Source organism: Puma concolor, chromosome D3, assembly GCF_028749965.1.
Source record: "Puma concolor isolate L17-30 chromosome D3, mPumCon1.1.hap2, whole genome shotgun sequence".
Classification (NCBI taxonomy): domain Eukaryota; kingdom Metazoa; phylum Chordata; class Mammalia; order Carnivora; family Felidae; genus Puma; species Puma concolor.
Genome location: NC_141678.1, coordinates 24,690,012 through 24,709,758, shown reverse-complemented (window position 1 = coordinate 24,709,758; position 19,747 = coordinate 24,690,012). Strand labels below are relative to the sequence as shown.

General features: G+C 43.2%; 1 protein-coding gene across 4 annotated transcripts in view; it reads right to left on the bottom strand.

Annotated features, from left to right (window-relative positions):
* The window catches only part of TTC28 (tetratricopeptide repeat domain 28), a 640,216-nt gene that overhangs the window by 84,836 nt on the left and 535,633 nt on the right, over positions 1-19,747 (bottom strand). For all 4 annotated transcript variants that reach the window (XM_086682176.1, XM_086682177.1, XM_086682178.1 and 1 more), the window contains one exon: positions 19,506-19,671. In XM_086682176.1, coding sequence (XP_086538302.1) covers positions 19,506-19,671 — 166 coding nt within the window. The remainder of the gene's footprint in view (positions 1-19,505; positions 19,672-19,747) is intronic.

Below are 19,747 nucleotides of genomic sequence, written 5' to 3'. Positions count from 1 at the left end.
TGGTGGTTTGAAAGAGAAGAGGTTTTGAGGGCGCCTGGGTGGCTCAGTCGGTTGAGTGTCTAACTTCGGCTCAGGTCGTGATCTCATGGTTCGTGGGTTCGAGCCTTGTGTTGGGCTCACAGAGCCTGCTTTGGGTTCTCTGTCTCCCTCTCTCTCTTTGCCCCTCCCCCTCTCGTGCTCTGTCTCAAAAATAAATAAACATTAAAAAAAGATTGGGAAAAAAAAATAAAGCAAAGGGGTTTTGGTTTGCACTATGCATGGCTAAAACCTTGCTGGTCCCCCTGAATATTTATCCTGGATAGGTAATTTTCCACCAACACAAAGACAGTACTTAGGAAAGGTACATATTTTATGCATGACTTACTCTTAGAGCATTTGCTAGACCAACTTAGAATATTATTTCCTGGTTTCCTCTAAAACTAGAAAGTGGACCTTCCCCCACTGGCATGCACAGTATTTCTTGCTTGAAGGCTCAACATGACTTTTAACTGTCCAGCAGGTTTTTAAAATGGTTCTCTTTTCCTTAAAATAATACACAATGTAAAATATTTAACCCAAGAGCCTCAGACAGAAAGGGCAAAATGATCTTGAGATCTCACTGGACAATCTGGACCACAGGTTTTTCTCAGATGCAAACATCTGGCCCCTGGCTACAGGGAGAGCCACCCTGACCCCCATCCCCCTCCGCCTGCGTCCATGGCCACATAACATCTGGCTCCTTTGCACCTGTAATAACAGGGTATTTGGGTCAACGTTCTTCCGATACTTTATATTTCGACTGTGTTGCCGTCCCCACATCTCCTTAAGTGTGGCAGCTCTCCGTCCCTTGCCTCAGCTCATGCTGTGCCCTCCACCTGGATTTCATGCTGCTTTGTTGGCAAGCAAAAACCTGCTGCATCTGACTTTCAGCTCAAGCAGCACCTCCTCCAGGAAGCCTCTTCTTTAAATTTTTTTTTTTTCAACGTTTATTTATTTTTTGGGACAGAGAGAGACAGAGCATGAACGGGGGAGGGGCAGAGAGAGAGGGAGACACAGAATCGGAAACAGGCTCCAGGCTCTGAACCATCAGCCCAGAGCCCGACGCGGGGCTCGAACTCACGGAGCGCGAGATCGTGACCTGGCTGAAGTCGGACGCTTAACCGACTGCGCCACCCAGGCGCCCCCAGGAAGCCTCTTCTGACTGAGCTCTCCCTGAGGCACAAGTGGCTTCTCTGACCTCTGTGTGTCTCTCCCAATTTTCTCATAATTATTGACAACTACAGTAATTGGCAATTACATGTAGGCTTATGTGCCCAGCTCTACCGTACTGCTTTTTGGCATTATTGTTTTATAGTTACAAAAACTCCACGAGATTGAATGCTTGCCAAAGGTCATGCAGCTAGTAAGCAGCAGAGTCAGGATTGGGTATGTTTGTGTATTGTTTCTCTCCTATTAGATGGAGAGCACTGGGCACCTGGGTGGCTCAGTCGGTTAAGCCGAAACTATTGGTTTCGAAACTGCAATAATCTTGCAGTTTTGTGAGTTCGAGCCCCAACTCAGGCTCTGCAGTGGCAGCATGGAGCCTGCCTGGGATTCTCTCTCTCCCTCTCTCTCTGCCCCTCCCCTACTTGCACTCTGTCTCTCTCAAAATAAATAAATAAATAAACAAATTTTAAAAAAAGGTGGAGAGCACCTTGCAGCAGGAAATCTATTGATTTCATCCCTGTAATCCCAATATCCAGCAGAGGACCAGGAAGACTGTATGCATTTGACAAATGTTTGCTGAATGGATGTCTCACGAATTAGGTTTCTCACAAATAAAACTGATGGCAATATGTCTTCTAATATGAAATACTAAAAATTCCAGCTTCTAGAAAAGATTTGGAAATTTAGGGAGCAGGTAAACTTGGTGCCCATTGTAAGATGAATGCTGGCCCTTTGTGAAACTTATACCTGTGCTTCTGGATGTCTCTATTCATGACACCCACAAACCTGCTGGTCTGTCTCCTCAAGGTCAGGGAATGAGTCTTTTCCTTTGAACTCTCGAGCCCCAGCACAGTGAGTGGCATTATGGGGATAGTCAGCAAATAGCTGCTGGATGAATAAACGGGTAAAAGATTTCAAGCTTTATTTGGACGCAAGGCTAACTTACTTGGAAAGATGCTTCTAAAATTGTCCACGATATCTTTATTCCAAACACTTCCCAGCTGTTCTTGCCCCCAGAGTTGCATCACACTAAGTGACTCTTTATTTACTTCTTCTTTTCTATCTTTTTCTTATCCAGCTTCAGATGCATCTTGGAACCCATATGCCCACGCTATGTAGAAGGAGACCAGTCTACTCATACACTATTGACTTAAATTGAGCTCATCTTAAAGCGTAGTGTTATACAGGAAGCAATTCAGAACTTCATTATCTCAGCTCAAATTCCACTTCTATAAATACTGTTACAAACTCCAGGCAAACTCACATGTCTCAAACATAGGAAAAGCTCTATTATAGTCAAAGATTTTGCACAGGCCTTGGCAAATCTAACAAGAGCTTATCCACAATAAATACTTGCCTCCTGAGAGAGACAAATGGCTTGATGGAAAGAGCTGCAGACTGGAGGCTGGGGGCCTGAGTTCAAGTTCTGACTTTATTCTTTAGCTGTGTGACCCCGGATGTGTCCTTGTCTCGAAAGGAGGCATCCTACCGATCTCAAAGGGCTACTGTAAAGATAAACCAAGGTACTATATATGAAGATGCCTGGCAGACATTCTAGAAAGTACCACGTACACAACAGGTGGTGCTGTTACTGTTAGAGCTGATACCTCACTCCACTCTGAGCTCCCAGATGCTTGCTTCTCTCCTCTCTTCTAGTCCCCACGGGCAAAGGGCTTAAGCCTCTGAAGTCTCTACTTCTTTAAAATTGCGTCTCTCTTTCAAATAAAGTCAAATATACAACAGATCCAAGTCTGTTTCAAGGTTGAGCTAAAATCACCAAGGCAATTATTTAGGGAGAGTTCAGGGAATTGTATGTAAGATTAAACGATCACTTTAATGTTTGAACAGAAAATACGTAACTTCTCAAGGACTGTTGAATTATTTCTTTCAGGATATGTCTTGATATGGACTATTTTCATTTCAAGAAGTATCTAGGGTAATGAAGGATTTCTTTTTTGAAAATATTCTTCAAGTCAAAGGACTTTTATTTCTCAATGAGAAACCAGTCTCCTTGCTCTCAAATTCACCATAGTAAGATTATTTAAATGATGTGTTTGACTGCACTGGAACAGAATGTTTTTCTACTTTTTCATCTTGTATATTTTTCCACGTTTTTCTTCCTTCCATTTTACTGCTGAGGCCAGTGAGACTAGAGAATACCCAGTATTGGAGACTCAATGGAAGTTTTCAGAAGGGGAGGAGAAAAGTCGACCAAAATCTCCACAGGGACAGCAAAAGTCTGCAAAGGCAGTGAATGAGTCATTTTCTGTAGGTCTTTTTCTCATCCTCAAACAAAATCATTTGAAGACGGAATTCTAGAGTCCCAGGAGGCATGCTGGCACTCTTTGTTTATGAGAAGACCTTTCTAAAGCCCACCCTTGAATTCCAGGTCTGGCGTTTAACTAGCTATGAACCCTTGACAATTCATTGAGTTGGCTCCAAGTTTCAGCTACGTAACATGGGGACCACAATCACAGCCTCAGAGGATATTAAAAACATCTATGAGTTTGTACACCTGTGTCTGACATGTGGAAAATGGCCACCTGAGGCCATTTCCCTCTTCTTTGCAACCTGAGAGGTCCTCATAGGGAGGACCATTAACTTGGCATGACAGAGCACCCACCAAGGCATGTTATGCATCTTGGTTTATTAATATTATTTAATAGTGTAAGATGAAATGAAAGCTGTATCCATCTAGTGGAAAATCCTATCTACCACGGGAAAATGACTCGTATTTTACAGACTCCGGATTCTTTTGCCTGTTTGACTCATTTTCGAAGACAAGTTAGACAAATAGCTTTTTTTCCTCCTTGCAACTTTCTTCCAACTATAACTCTATCTCTTTTAAATTTAGCCATTTCCAACATTCAAAAATGCTGTAATCCAAAGCCCTTACCCACTATAAACTATGCTGAGTTTTTATCTCTGGGGCTTAAAACTCAACACTGAACCAAAGTAGGAGGAAGGAGACAAGAGAAATACAACAAAACTTTAGTTTATGCTTGACTGAAAGAAAGTTTGTACAGACAGACAGACACACACACATACGCATACACTCTTCTTATACTTTTTCATTTTACTGTGGTGTTAGCCCAGTTTGCTCATTCTGTACCCTTCTTTGGAAGTGGTTTTTCTCATACATTGCCAGACCAATTCTAGCATTGATCAGAAATGGTCCTAGCTTTATTTATCCAAAGGATACAAAAATGCTGATTCAAAGGGGCACATGCATCCCAATGTTTATAACAGCAGCACTATCAATAATAGCCAAATTACGGAAAGAGCCCAAATGTCCATTGATTGACAAATAGATAAAGAAGATGTAGCGCGCGCGCACACACACACACACACACACACACTGGAATATTACTCGGTGACCAAAAAGAATGAAATCTTGTCATTTCCAACAATGTGAATGGAACTAGAATGTATTATGTTAAGTGAAATAAGTCAGAGAAAGATAAATATCATATGATTTCATACATATGTGGAATTTAAGAAACAAAACAGATGAATATAGGGGAAGGGAAGGAAAAATAAGAGAGAGGGATGAAAACCATAAGAGACTCCTAAATACAGAGAAAAATGGAGGGTTGCTGGAGAGGTGTTGGACAGGGGGATAGGCTAAATGGATGATGGGGCATTAAAGAGGGTACTTGTTCGGATGAGCACTGGGTGCTATATGTAAGTGATGAATCACTAAATTCTACTCCTGAAATCATTATTACACTGTATCTTAACTAACCTGGATTTAAATAAAATTTAAAAATTAAAAAAAAGAAACCTTCCTAGCTTCAGCTTTCATGTAATTATGAATAAGCCATGTTATATGGAAAAATGAAAAGGGAGGCCCATTTCATTTAGTCATTCAGTGACTAATTCCCTGAGAGCCAGCTACGTTCCAGGTACTGTACTGACGATAAATTAGACCCAATCCCCACCCTCAATGAATCTCTAGTCCAGAAGGGGTGGGGGGAGACATTAGAAAATGAACCCTACATAATAAATAATACTGTGATGAGCAGCAGCCAAGAAGGAAACAGGGAAACCCAAAAACCCACAGCAGCAGAACTACCCGGACCTGACAAATAGCTTTTTCTGAAACAACCCCACAGAGACGTTCTACGTTCTCAACAGAACACAAGGGATGCATGTGGCACCCAAAGCATCATTAAGGAACAAGCCCAAAAGAAGAGATGGTTTGCAGTGGATACGTACAGGAAAGGAAATCAATGTCAGGTACCACTTGGTTTTTCCATTTCATCTTCACAAGAAAGGCTGTTTGCAACCTTGAGGTGATAATCGATATGTGATGTATACCGTTTCAACTTGGTCGGTTCTAATTAATAAATGTATATGGGGGCACCTGGGTGGCTCAGTCGGTTGAGCATCCAACTTCAGCTCATGATCTCAGAGTTCATGAGTTTGAGCCCCACATTGGGCTCTGTGCTGACAGCTCAGAACCTGGAGCCTGCCTCAGATTCTGTATCTCCCTCTCTCTCTGACCCTCCCCCGCTCATGTTCTCTCTCTCTCTCTCTCTCCTTCTCTCTCTCTCTCTCTCCAAAATAAATAAACATTAAAAAAAATAAAATAAATGTATATGTTAACTTACAGTAAGATCTGAAAGTTATCCCATGCCTGTATCCTTTCATGGACAGGATATGTTAATCCGACTTCTGGTTTTAGATGGAGGCATCCACTGTTGCTTGGCCCACCTGTGACATTAAGGGTGAGGACACAGAAAACGGACTGCAGCCCATATTAGCAACATGCTCGAGGGGGACCTGCGTGATGAGGCAGGGGAGGGCAGTGAATGTGGGACAGCTCTGAGCCAAGTCCTGAGATGGGAAGGTACTCGAGTCCTTCCTGAAAGCAGGAAGCTTTTGTGAGGGCTGCCAGAAAAATGAAGTGTTCTCTCCTGATGTTTCTAATTAGCAGTGAGATGAGCGGCATGCGCAGGAATAAAGAAAAAGACAAGTTTATGATGATAACTTTGTCTCCATCAGACGGTATGTTTTTGGAAGTGACAGATCCTTAAATCAATTCTGCCTCTCCCTGCTTATTAGCACTGACTCCTCACTGCATTAGCATAACTCTATCAAAAGCCAGGAAAGAACATCTCATTACTTCTGAAGCCTTAACGAGTTTAATGGGTTCCAGTGAATCCAAGGAGTTTCACGTGCTGGCCTACGGGTCGAGTTGTGTAATGTGGATGTTAGTTCGAGGTCTGCCTTAACTACCAGATCTGGGGAAGTCCACCTCTTCGAGTGTCTGGGATAATACCCTGCTTTCATGCTACTGTGCAGGGGTGGGAGTGGGAAAGAAAAGTCCAGATGCTAACTCTGAAACACGCGTTAGCGCTTGTGTCATGCTTTGCTACACGGATGATGACACACCAAGCATACATTAATGATGCTCTATCGACCACGTGTCAGGAGCGGGTGTCTTCCCACTTTGGAGGTGCCCCCCGCAGTTCGTTCTTGCCCTCTTTCTATTACCCACTCATCCGGTGAACCTTCCTGGAGGCCTCTTAGGTAATAGGCACTGCTAAGAGCTAGCAATGTAGAGATAAGACGTGAGCACATGGCATTCACGGACCCTCCTCGTTGGCAGACTGAGCTGATTTATACAATTGAATTCCAGTTAACCAACAGGGATACATCAGAGTTCTATGCACTGTGTGCCCAGACTTTTCTAAATCCTGGATGGGAGGTAGAAAGAGGGGAGGGGCAGGGTGGGTGAGCTCCACAGCAGCACCCCCTATTTTGTCTCATCTGCTTGGTACCTCCCCGCATTTTGGCTTCTATCCACCTGTGTATGTAATTCCCGCCTTCAGGAAAAGCAACGCCCTGGGAGAAAACCCCAGGGGATCCTAAGCTGGCAGAATCAGAAAGCAAATGTGTAGTCACGGGGACTACATGCACGGTGTGGAGGTGGTTGGGGGAAGAACTGGCCCCTATTCGAACAGAGAGTTCACACCAGGAGATAGAGGGGGATAGGCTGTACAGGACAATGGAGCCCGAGGACCAGCTTTATCTGAAGGTACTCCCTGGCCACCACCATGCTCTGTGGGCTGTGCTGTATGCAGAAGTGCTCGGATGACAGAGGAGCTGTCACAGAAGTGCTCAGATAGCAAAGGGTCAGGAGCACTGAAGGAGGAGAAGGGGACAGAAAGGCCAGGCTGGTCACGGGGGGCATGCATGCCGTAGTAAGAGCCTGGCCCAGAGCAGGAGAGAAGAGAGCAAATGGGCAGGATCAAATGGAGTTTAGTGACTGATTACAGAAACAGCAACAGAGGAAAGGGAAACTTCAGAACAAATGATTCAAAGCCCTCAAAACTAAAGAACTTGGGGAGGAAAGATGGAGCCTTTAAAACAAATGGGAAAAATTGGGACTAACAGTGACAGACGGGGGAGCTGCCTGAGAAAAGGTATGATTTTGCATGTGCTGAGCTACAGGTGAATTCCAGGGGAAAGGTCAAGCCTAGAAACCACAGGAAACACGGGGCCAGGGATGTAGATGTGTGCCCTTGCGGAAGATTATGTTTCCAAGGGCAAGCCCAAAGGCGAGTGAGAAGAAGATGGAAAAGCATTGAAGGAGATGAAGATGTGCTTGCAAAACCTCACCCGCCTGTGTGTGTGCTGTGTTGAGGGGAGAGAGATACAAGCAGAAAAAGGGTCAACAATCAGATGCCGAAGGGACCCAAAGCATGAGGCCTGAACAAGGATCATCCTTTTTTTTTTTTAAGTTTATTTATTTATTTTGAGAGAAAGCACAAGTGGGGGAGGGGCACAGAGGGAAGGAGAGAGAGAACGAGCGGGGGAGGGGCAGAAAGAGAGAGAGAGAATCCGAAGCAGTTTCCGCACCATCAGCACAGAGCCCGATGTGGGGCTCAGACTCACAAACCATGAGATCGTGACCAGAGCCGAAGTTGGACGCTCAACTGACCGAGCCATCCAGGCGCCCCAGCAAAGATCATCCTTATCTCTCTCCAGGTCTCCATGGGTTGGGGACAGTGGGAGACCGTGTTACTGTTGAGCTCATATTCACTCTGTGGGAGAGAGATACTTCCTGCCTCACTGATGTCCGGCTTAATACGTGACTTGCTTTAGCCAATGGAACATGAGTGGATGAGAGGTGAGCAGGGCTTTAAAAGTGTCTGTTTTCCTTGGTCCTTTACAATCCTGATTTCTGCTGTGAGGAGAGTCTTATCTAGTCACCACTGGTCACAGAAAGATGAGACACAAGGACCTAAGCCCAACAGGCAGCCTAAGGAGAACCAGCCCAGGTGATCTGCAGCCCCAGAGCAAGAAATACATGTTTGTGGTTAGAAGTCTCTAAAATCTTCAAGTGCTCATGACACTACTGGAGGCAAACCTCACTCGCACAATGTGAGCTGTGGGCCTGACACAGTAAAATGCGCTCTTTTAAGGATGGCACTCCTCCAGGGCCTCCTTACCACTGTGCTCAAATCATAAAAGTACAAACAGGATGAAAAACAATGCCTATTTTAGCCAGTTCAAAGATGAAACTTGGTGGCTATACTGGGGTCATTTTCCCAAAGCAAGATAAGTCAAGAGTTATATATTAAATGTCTTAAATATCGATTGTTAGATAAAGCTGCACAGAATCAATCAGAAAGAAAAGGCCAGGGAATTTCACTGGGGCAAAGGGCAGGATACACAGAGTCAGGGATATTGAGATTTGATTAGTTCAAAGAATTTTTACAAAATTGGTCATGGCAACAGCCAGCCAACAGTTGAAGTGAAACTGAGAAGGAAGAACTGAATGTCTTGATTGGTCAATAGATTTGCCCCACCCTTTGGGGCCAATGAACAAAGCTTTGGGGCCATGAACAAAGGATCTGAGACAAGAGACAAAAGAAGAAACGTATGGGGTTGCCTGGGTGGCTTGGTCGGTTGGGCATCCAGCTCTTAATTTTGGCTCAGGTCATGATCTCCCAGTTCATGAGTTCGAGCCCCTTATTGGGCTGAGCACTGACAACATGGAGCCTGCTTGGGATTCTCTTCCTCTCCCCCTCTCTGCCTCTCTCTCCCCCAGAATAACCAAATAAACTTAAAAAAAAAAAATGTGTGGGGTAATAGTGTCCCTGCAAGTTCTTCATGGCATCTACCAAATGCCTCCCCCGCCCACCCCCAACTGTGCCCTGGGTACAGAAATGTCAGCTCCTGGCCCAGGAAAACCCAGGCCGTTAATAATTCCAGGCCTCACATGGGCTGAATGACAGGCATGTAACACTTTCCCCTGCATCACTGCTGTCTGCTTTTTGTCTTTAGGCTGATTCTACCATTTGCCAGATCATCCCCGCCACGGATAATGGGAAACTCAGCAATTTCAAGAATTTTGCTTTTTAAAAAAGTTCATGAGAAATGTGAAAGGGGATTCAATTTAGCTATGTCAGAGGTCAGACGAGAAGACCAACTACACTTACCCCTCTTGGTAAGCTGCTGACACACTAAGAAGCTTTACCGAATGAAAGTTTCTTTTTAAAAAAATTTTTTTAAAAATATTCATTTGTTCTTGAAAGAGAGATAGAACATGAGCGGGGGAGGGGCAGAGAGAGAGGGAGACACAGAATCCGAAGCAGGCTCCAGGCTCCGAGCTGTCAGCAAAGAGCCTGACACGGGGCTTGAAGCCACAGACCGCGAGATCGTGACCTGAGCCAAAGTCAGACGTGCACGTAGGTGCCCCTCGAACGAAGTTTCTGAGCTTATTTTGTATTCAGCCTTTTGGGAAGAAGCTAAATTCGGGAAATCAGGGGCCCAAGACCAGAGTCTATAGTGTGTTCCACTCATTTCTGCAGCTGTGTCTCTTCAGTGACGTAATCCCTAACCTGGCATCGTCTTTTTTTTTTTTTTTCCCCCTCAAACACATATAGTGAGCCCGAGTGAGTCACCTGATGGATAAAGCCTGCCTTCTGGAACCCAGCCATGTCCCAAGAAGACAGGACACAAGAGACCCAGACAGGTAGACCCACCAGAAAAGGAGCCCAACTTCAGATCCTGCAACAAAGAGGTGAGCCTCAGGAGGCAGCAGCTGAGTGATTGTGATGTGGGAGACAATTCTGCAGCACAGGACAGCTGGACCTCCTCTTGCAAATCGCCATTCATCATCAGGAGGCCTTGGGCCTTTTCTTCCTCTGTGCCCTCACCTGGGGAGGCATTCCCTTGCTCACAGCGACTATTCTCCCCTCACTCCTCAGGGCCCAGCTCAGATGTCACCTCTCTGGAGGCCTCTTGAACCACTGCCTTACCTCCAAATAGCCAGAGTGAGGTGCAGCCTTCTTTGTTTAGACCTTTACCATAACATTTTGCACGTGGTGGATTAATAATTTACACATTTGTTGCATGTTTCACACTGTGAGCTACTGCAAGGCCAAGAATTCCAGCTATTATTCATGCATGTATCTCCAGGCTCAGAACCAGCTCTGGCACAGATTGACTACATGCTCGTAAAACATTTTCAAAATGGTACTACCCTAATTTAGAATGAAATTGGAAACTCTTTGTTTTAAGAAACAAAATAAATGCCCCCCAATTATTATATCCACTCTAACCTCACCTAATTCTGGAAACTATTTGGGATAAGAAAAAAAATATTTGATTAAAAAAAATTTTTTTTTAATGTTTTATTTATTTTTGAGACAGAGCATGAGCAGGGGAGGGGCAGAGAGAGAGGGAGACACAGAATCGGAAGCAGGCTCCAGGCTCTGAGCTGTCAGCACAGAGCCCGACACGGGGCTCGAACTCACGAACTGTGTGATCATGACCTGAGCCAAAGTCGGATGCTCTACCGACTGAGCCACCCAGGTGCCCCAATATTTGATTTTTATTTTTTTAATTAATTAATTTATTTTTTTTAATGTTTGTTTATTTTTGAGACAGAGAGAGACAGAGCATGAATGGGGGAGGGGCAGAGAGAGAGGGAGACACAGAATCGGAAGCAGGCTCCAGGCTCTGAGACATCAGCCCAGAGCCCGACGCGGGGCTCGAACCCACGAACCGTGAGATCGTGACCTGAGCTGAAGTCGGACGCTCAACGACTGAGCCACCCAGGCGCCCCCAATATTTGATTTTTAAAAGAAAAACTTACTAGGTTGTATTAACTGGAAGGTCAGCCTTGATTAGCAAAAAGCCAGAGTTAGAAAATATTATAAAAATAATTTTAAACTTTCAAATACCAACTGTAACTTAAAATAAGCCAACAGTGTAACATTGGCAGTCTTGGGTACTTGCTTAAAAGAACAGATACAAATAATTTAAATCAGTCTGTCAATTGTCTATTTACATGGATTAAATATGTCCTAGTTGCAATCTGGCTTTTGCAATTTGTTTAAGAAACCTGCCTTTTTTTTTTTTTTTTTTTTTTTCTTTTTCTTTTCTGGGGGTTGGGAGAATCTCTTTGGGATTGGATTCATCATAATCTTTGATTGATCCATGCATGGCCTGCTTTCATCGACTTACTTAGTAATTTTTAATAACTTAATAAGTGCTCACAAAACCACTATGCAAAAGAAAAGCCAGAGAATAACACATATCTTACCTGTTACCTCCCTTGGAGCCCATCCCCTGCCTGCGGAGCCCAAGGAAAATTCCATCACAAATCCCATGGTCATGGTCCCCTGCCTGTCCTTTCTATACAAGTTTTATTGCATCTAACTGTATTCCTAAAAGCATGTTTTTATTTTAGTTGTTTTAACTCTATTAAGAGGACAGCAAGCCATAGGTCATATTTGGGGATCTGCCTTTTTTCACCTATTATTCTATTTCTAAGATGTAGCTGCAAGTTTGGGTTGACCGATGCTCATCTCTTTGCTACTTAATATTCCATTTTGGGACTATTATTCATCCACTCTCTCACTGTTGGCATGTGAGTTGCCAGTATTTTGCTGTTGTTTACAGCGCAGTTCTAAAAATTCTTGCTCATGTACAACAGCGTCTCTTGGATGTTATGCCTACGGTGTATACCTGGGTCAAAGGCTGTGTAAATGCTCAGCGCTCAAAGGTAATGCCAAGCTGTGTTCTGATGCAGTTGTTCCTGTTTATTCTCCACCAGCCGCATATGAGGTATCGCATGGACCCACACCAACACTTGTCAGACCTAACCACTGCCACTTGTTACCAGTCTAGAACTAACTGAAGGCATCAGCATTTACAAACTGGCACAACCTAAATTAATCCATGAAGTCAGAAAATGTACTGGATTATAAAAGTAACTTGCTGTAAAAAATTTAGAAATACGGAAAAGCACTGAAAGAAACAAAAATAACAGCTATAATTTATCAAGGTTTAATATTCATTACCAGGAAGGAATATTTCCCCTATTATGAGTGCAGTCTATAATCACAATTTATTTAAAATCCCTTGGGAGCACTCCTTCCAGACCTCCTAGTCTTCTCGCCGGTCAGCTTAGCGACGCCAAAGTGCCACTGCCCTGTCCCAGGTGCCAGGCAAACAGCAAGACTCTGGCTAAATATCAGAATTAAAAACTGAAGATGTGTTTTGAAATTCATAACATCTCCCTTATGGGAGGTTCGTGTTCTGTACAGTGGCTTCAATCTATGCCTCTTTTGATCTGGGAGGAAGGAAGGGACTGGAATTCTTATTAAACACTTAATAAAAGCGGTTCTTTTATTTTAAATCCATTTTCAGAAACTCCTTTGTAGCACTGTACTTCCTTTCAGCAGCAAGATGCCATTAAGGAAAGCAAAAACGGTCTGCAGAATAACAAGGACACCACAGCCAGGCTGTGGGTAATTGAATGAAGGTGTTCCCCAAGGCACGGAGACTCAATTTCTAGGGGCACAGTGTATTTTACATCCACTAGAAAGAGAGAATCAGTAAATCAGCCCAGCAGGGACAGAGAATCTGCTCACAGCACATCTTCTGGTGACCAGAACTCAAATTTATGGACATCTCACTATGGGCCAGGCAGTGTGTTAGCAGCGCGTGTTCAGAGAGGACACAGCACCTGCTTTCCATGGTAGCACCGTCTTCCCGGGGAAGACACACGAGTCAGGTGATTAGGAAGCAAGGAAGAACGAAGTAAGTGCTATTATTAGGCACCACTGAGGGGGAGCAAAAACCAGATTTGGACCTGGGGCTCTGGGTTGTCCTGATGGAAACGGTGTGATTGAACAGGGCTCTAATGGGTGATCAGAATTATCTGTAGGAAAGGTAAGGCAATTTTGGCAGCACGGAAAAGGACTCAATTCATTCACAGAGTCAGCTGGTTGCTCACTTAATAAGCATATACAATGTCACAGGACTGCCCCAGGCCCTGGGTATGCAGAGGTGAATGAAATCAACATGGAAACTTCTAAAGTTACCACTGAAGCAGGAGTTGGAAGGCTGACAGGGAACCAGCCATGCCAACAGCAGTAGGAAGAAATTTACAGAGAAGGAAGGGCATGAGCATAACCTTAAGGTAGGAAAGCCCTTGGAAGAGCCTGAAAGGGGAGGGGCATAAAGGGGGGCACACAGGGACACGTCAAGCTGAAGGAGTAGAGATGCCATTCAAAGGGCAGAGGCCAGGTCACCTTGGCTTGCAGGCCGCCAACAAGGAATGTGAAGTCTAAAAACCCTCAGAACCTTTGAAGGGGATTAATTGTGTTTGGGGTACTTTGTGATGGGGAGGACAAGGAAGCACAGTCCCAAATCCATCTATGAAGGGTCACTCTGGCTGAAGGGGACTGGGAGGCAGAGAGAGGGGACAGCAGCGGTGGTTCAGGATAGAGACAGTGGGGAGCTGCACTATACTTATCATGGTGGGGACAGAGTAGACAGATTCACATGTATCTTTCATGCCTTTGCTTCCATACTATTTTTCCACAGTGGCCGCAGCATTTTACATTCCTACCAACAGAACACAAGAGTTCTGATGTCTTCACATCTTTGCCAACACTTGTTATTTTCTGATTTTTTGATAGTGGCCATCTTAACGAGTGTGAGGGGACATCTCATCGTGATTTTTTTTTTAATTTTGAAAAAGAGAGAATCTTCTTATGTAGGCTCCACGCTCAGCACAGAGCCCAATTGCAGGGCTGAATTTCACAACCCTGGTATCATGACCTGAGCTGAAATCAAGAGTTGGATGCTCAACCCACTAAGCCACCCAGGCGCCCCTCTCCTTGTGGTTTTGATTTGCATTTTCCTGATGATTAGTGATGTTGAGCATCTTCTCCTGTGCTTGTTGGCCATCTGTTAATCTTTTCTGGAGAATGTCTATGCAAGTCCTTTGCCCATTTTTGAGTCAGATTGTTTTTGTTGTTAGGTTGTAAGAGTTCTTTATATACTCTAAATATTAACTTCTTATCAGACATGGTTTGAAAATATTTTCTCCCATTCCACAGGTTGCCTTTGCACTCTGTCGATTGCTTCCTTTGTTGTGCAGAAGTCTAAATTTCATGTCGCTCCACTTGTGTAATTTTGCTTTTGTTACCTGTACTTCGGGTGTCATAGCCAGGCAACTGTTGCCCAGTCCAATGCCACGAAGCTTTTCCTAGGAGTTTTACGATGTCATGTCTTATGTTTTAGGTTTTTAACTCATTTTGAGTTAACTTTCATATATGGTGTACGACAAGGGTCCGACTTCATTCTTTGGCATGTGGCTATCTAGTCTTCCCAGCACCATTTGTCAAAGAGACTATCCTTCTCCCTAATGTGTAGCGTTGGCACTCTTCTCAAAGATCACTTGACCTGTATGTCAGGGTTTCATTCTGGGCTATGTTATTCCATTAGCCTGTGTGTCTTTGTCTTTATGCCAGTACCTCACCGTTTTGGTTACTGCAACTTTGTAATGGTCTGAAATCAGGAAGTTTGTGGCCTTTGGCTTTGTTTTGCTTCTTCAACATTGCTTTGGCTTTTTTTGGTCCTTTGAGATTCCAAATGAATTTAGGGTTGTTTTTTTTTTTTTCTATTTTTGCAAAAAAATGCCATCAGAATTTTGATAGGGATTACAATGAATCTGTAGATTGCTTTGGGTAGTATGGACATTTTAATAACATCAGTTCTTCCAACCCATGAATATGGCATGTCTTTCCATTCACTTGTGTCTTCTTTAATTTCTTTCAGCAATATTTTGCAGTTTTCAGTATATAAGTCTTTCACCTCTTGAGTTAAATTTATTCCTAAGTATTTCATTCCTTCTGATGCTATCATACATGGGATTGTTTTCTTAATTTCCTTCTAAAATTATTCATTGTTAGTATATAGATATGCAACTGATTTTTGAGTGTTGATTTTGTATCTTACAACTCTGTTGAATATGTTTATTAGTTCTTTTTCTTTTAAGTTTATTTATTTTTGAGAGAGAGAGAGAGAGAGAGAAGGAGAGAGAGAGCGCATTTGCAAGCAGGGGAGGAGCAGAGAGAAGCAGGCTCCATGCTGTCAGTGCAGAGCCCGATGCGGAGCTCGATCCCATGAACAGTGAGATCATGACCTGAGCTGAAATCAAAATCTGGATGCTCAACTGAGTGACCCACCCAGGCACCCCTGTTTATTTGTTCTAATGGGGTTTTTTTGGTATAATCTTTAGGGTTTTCTACATATAATATCATGTCATCTTTGACCAGGCATCATTTTACTTCTTCCTTTGCAATTTGGAGGACTTTATTTCTTTTTCTTGCCTAATTACTGTGGTTTGGACTTCCAGTACTATGTTGAATAGAACTGGCAAGAGAGGGCACTCTCACCTTGCTCCTGATCTTACAGGGAAAGCTTTTAGTTTTTACCACTGAGTATGATACTAGCTGCAAGCTTTTCATACGTGGACTCTATTATGTTGAGGTAATTTCCTTCTTTTTCTAGTTTGTTGAGTGTTCCCTCCCCCCCCCCCCATTATGGAAAGACGTTAAATTGTGTCAAATGTCTTTTCTGCAACTGTTGAGATGGTCATGTGGTTTTTGTTCTTAATTCTGTTGATGTGGTATGTATTACAATGACTGAGTTAGGAGAGAAATGGAGAAACTCAAGAGTTGGGATTTGGATATTTTAGATGAGAGATACCCAGAAGATACCCATGCAGGGATGTTTAGTGAGCAGCTGCACTTACAGATTCAGTGGTTAAAGATGCCTGAGTTAGAGTGAAGGGGGAGAAGGCACAGGGTACATTCAGAGGACAGAGAAAAAGGTATCGTGGCTGGAACATGGTGTTCACCAAGAGACAAGATGGAAAATAAACCCAGAATGCCTTCCTAGAGCTAGATCATGGTGCCAGGCTTCAAAACTTGGATTTTATTCTCTGTAAACCTATTACAGAAAGGTTTCCCTTTTCCCCCTCTTTGAGTGAAAGAATTGCTTATTCGTGGCTATTTATTCCTAATATAAAAAGTTAATATATGCCCATTGTGAAAAAACTGAAAATAAGGAAAAGTATAAAGAATAAAATACTAAGCATCTGTAATTCTACCATCCACCTATAATTACCACTAACACTATAGTCTGTTTCCCTCCAAGGATTTTTTTCTTACTTTTCATACCCATATTTTACATATATTACAAAATTTAAGTTATATTATATATAATAAATCTATATCCTATTTTTTCATACAATATTTTGTCACAAACATTTGGCTATGTCATTAAAAATTCTCTGTGAACATAATTTAATTACAGTGTAATATTATATTAATGTATGTAAAATAATTTGACCTTCAACTATTGTGGACATTCAGGTTTTTAAAATTTTCTATAATATATAGACCTATTACAAATAGTCCTATGTACACTTCTTTACTCCATTTCCAAAGTGAGAATTATGGGGTCACAGCATTAACATTTTAAAGATTTTTGATACTACTGGCAAATTATTTTTAGAAAGGCTAGAACACTTTATATCCCTACTGTAGAGACTGCTCATTCACTGCATCTTTATTACTACTAAGCATTACTACTTTAAAAATATTTAACAATTCAATAGATGAAAGATAATTTGTCATTGAAATTTTCATACTGTTTTCATGAAACTGTGAGGCAGAAACCAGAGTCTCACAAAACTCCATTCTAGTAAATTCAAATCATGCTACTAAACTGTTCAGTTTTGAGTTTGAGCTCACAAAATATGAACACATTTCTAGTAAGACTAGTCCAAAGCAGCAGAAAAGACCTTACTTCTGGCAGTCTAAACTGGGTATCGAAGCTACCAAGGACAGCCCAACAAAGTCATGCTAAGCATCAAGCCACCTGACCTAGAGATCCCCAAAGACTCATCCTAACTTGTCTGTATACAGCAGAGGAAAAGATTAACATGGGGAATATAAGGCAGTTACGGTCCCTCCACTCTCCCATTGATGAAGAACTGAACTATAACCCAAAAGCCATTTTTTTCAATTCAAAAGTCACCTGGAAGCAAAATTACTCAACCTCTAGTATCATATAAAAGAACAGCTTGGACACAAGTGTTTGGAGTTAAACACGGTACCCAATGGGAGGTGGGAGTAGGCATTGGGAAGAGTCCAAGGGTAGTCCCCTTCCTCCTTATGATGAATATTAATCTAGACTGGGATCAAGTAAAATCTATATTTTCACACAGGCTCAGCCCCATCATGGTTGGTTTGGACTCAGCTGACCCAGGTGTGGCCACGATGGTGCCACATGGTACAAAGCAGGTATTCCAACAGTTGTGGAAGGGGGTGGGAGGTGGCAGGAGGATAAGAGAGCATAAAGACTGCAGGTCTACTATGGGAACAGACTTCCAATGGAACTTCAAGTCCCTTAGCCACGATTCTCTCTTTGACAGCGAAAGAAATGGGCACTGCCGAAATCTGCTCTCCTTTCTCTCCCTCATTTTGTGTTTCCACCACTGGCCAACCATCCTCTTTAACACTCGCTTGGGATATGCAATACCTTAGGTCAGGTTACAGTGGAATCAGACTGGCTGATGTGCCTTTCTGTCTGCTGAAGCAGCTTTGCACAGCCCTAGATTAACCTATTTTATGGTCATGTATCATTAAATTTCAGAGAACAGCCTTACTTCCAAGTTCTTGGGATTACCACACTGTCAAGCCCCTGTAATCACCACACTACTACCCAGGGTTAAGGAAGGGGATGCCCCAGGATGCACCACAGCCTTAGAAGAAATAAGACAACACTGTGTGCATGTGGCTGAAGCCTGTTCATACTTTATGCACACAGAAGCTGGAGATGACATTCTTACATGCTTCGGCTATTTTCTCAAAATATGATATTAATTTTGATAATTAAAAACAGAACAAGCAGTGGCCTGGGAGTCTGGGTGAGATCTCTGTTGTTGCGATCCTGGCTTTGACACTAACTTGGCTGTCAGCAGTCTTATTCCATGCTGGCTTCTGTTAAATAAAGGAGTTCAGCTAGAAGACCCTCCAGCACCTTCCACACTTGACATGACATTATCCAAGTGCATCTAAGAACTCGTCTCCAACTTCATAAATATCTCAAAGATCAATCCAGCTGCTGGCATTGACCAACACACACTCGGGGAGTCTGGGATAAGCGTCTCTAAAGAATTATGGGGATATCTTAGGATTTCCATGGTTTTGCAACTGAAATCACTCAAGAGACAAGCAGATGTCCTGGGGACCTGACACCAGCTAACACAGCAGATTCTCTGACATATGGACCTTCTCGACACTTGTTAAGCACAGGATAGACTGGGACGCCAGGAAATTCTGCTACCACCCAGCTCTATGGTACCCCCTTCTTTTGATTTTCCCCAGAAGCAGGGTGCTTGTAGAAGTGATTTTCCATATGTAAAATAGTCAATCATGATAAAATGTTTCCATAAGCATACAGCTTTTATAATCTCTGCAAAAAGCACTTCCCTTCTCTGTTCTCCATACTAGGAGTTCAACTTCCTTCACCTCATCCCCACAGCACACAGATTTGTGCACAGATCCTGTCACTAGTGTCAAATTACTTTCCCAGACAGGCGTTCAGCTACAACAAACAAACTCATTATTAATCGGTTTATAACCCCCAAATCATCTCAGTTTTAATTAGCTGGGATGTTAAATTCGAAGTCCTGTGTATGTTTACACATTCTACAAACCCTCCTTAGAAAATGGGCATCTCCGATGAGGCCTTTCCCTGTCTGAAAGGAAATTACCAGAAAGAATAAAGACAGCCCACAAAGGGGTTTGCACTCCAGAGACACATATTTGTTTCTCCTGCAGCAACTGTGAATAGACTAAGCACAAAAGTGCAAATTCCAAAAGATTTCTTCCATTTAGCTGGAACAGGCTGTTTACAAAAGAAAGAAAGAAAAAAACCAACGACGCTAGGATTGTATCTGAAGAAGGGGCTAGGGACGCTGTACCACTTGCCTTGAGTAGTAAGACTCCACCCCCAGGGCCTCCCGCACACTGGCGATGTGCTGCTCCAGGGCCGAGCTCGTGGCTGTTGGAAGGGCCGCACTACTGGCAGTCTGGAAGTCGCCCGAGTTTTCCGCTGTGTTATCACCCAGGTAGTGTTCGTGAAACTTCAGAATTCCTGAAACAAGACAGGCACAGCCAACATTATGCAAGATTGGGGTCTCAGGAGGGAGAGGTGGAGGGTGGGGCACAGC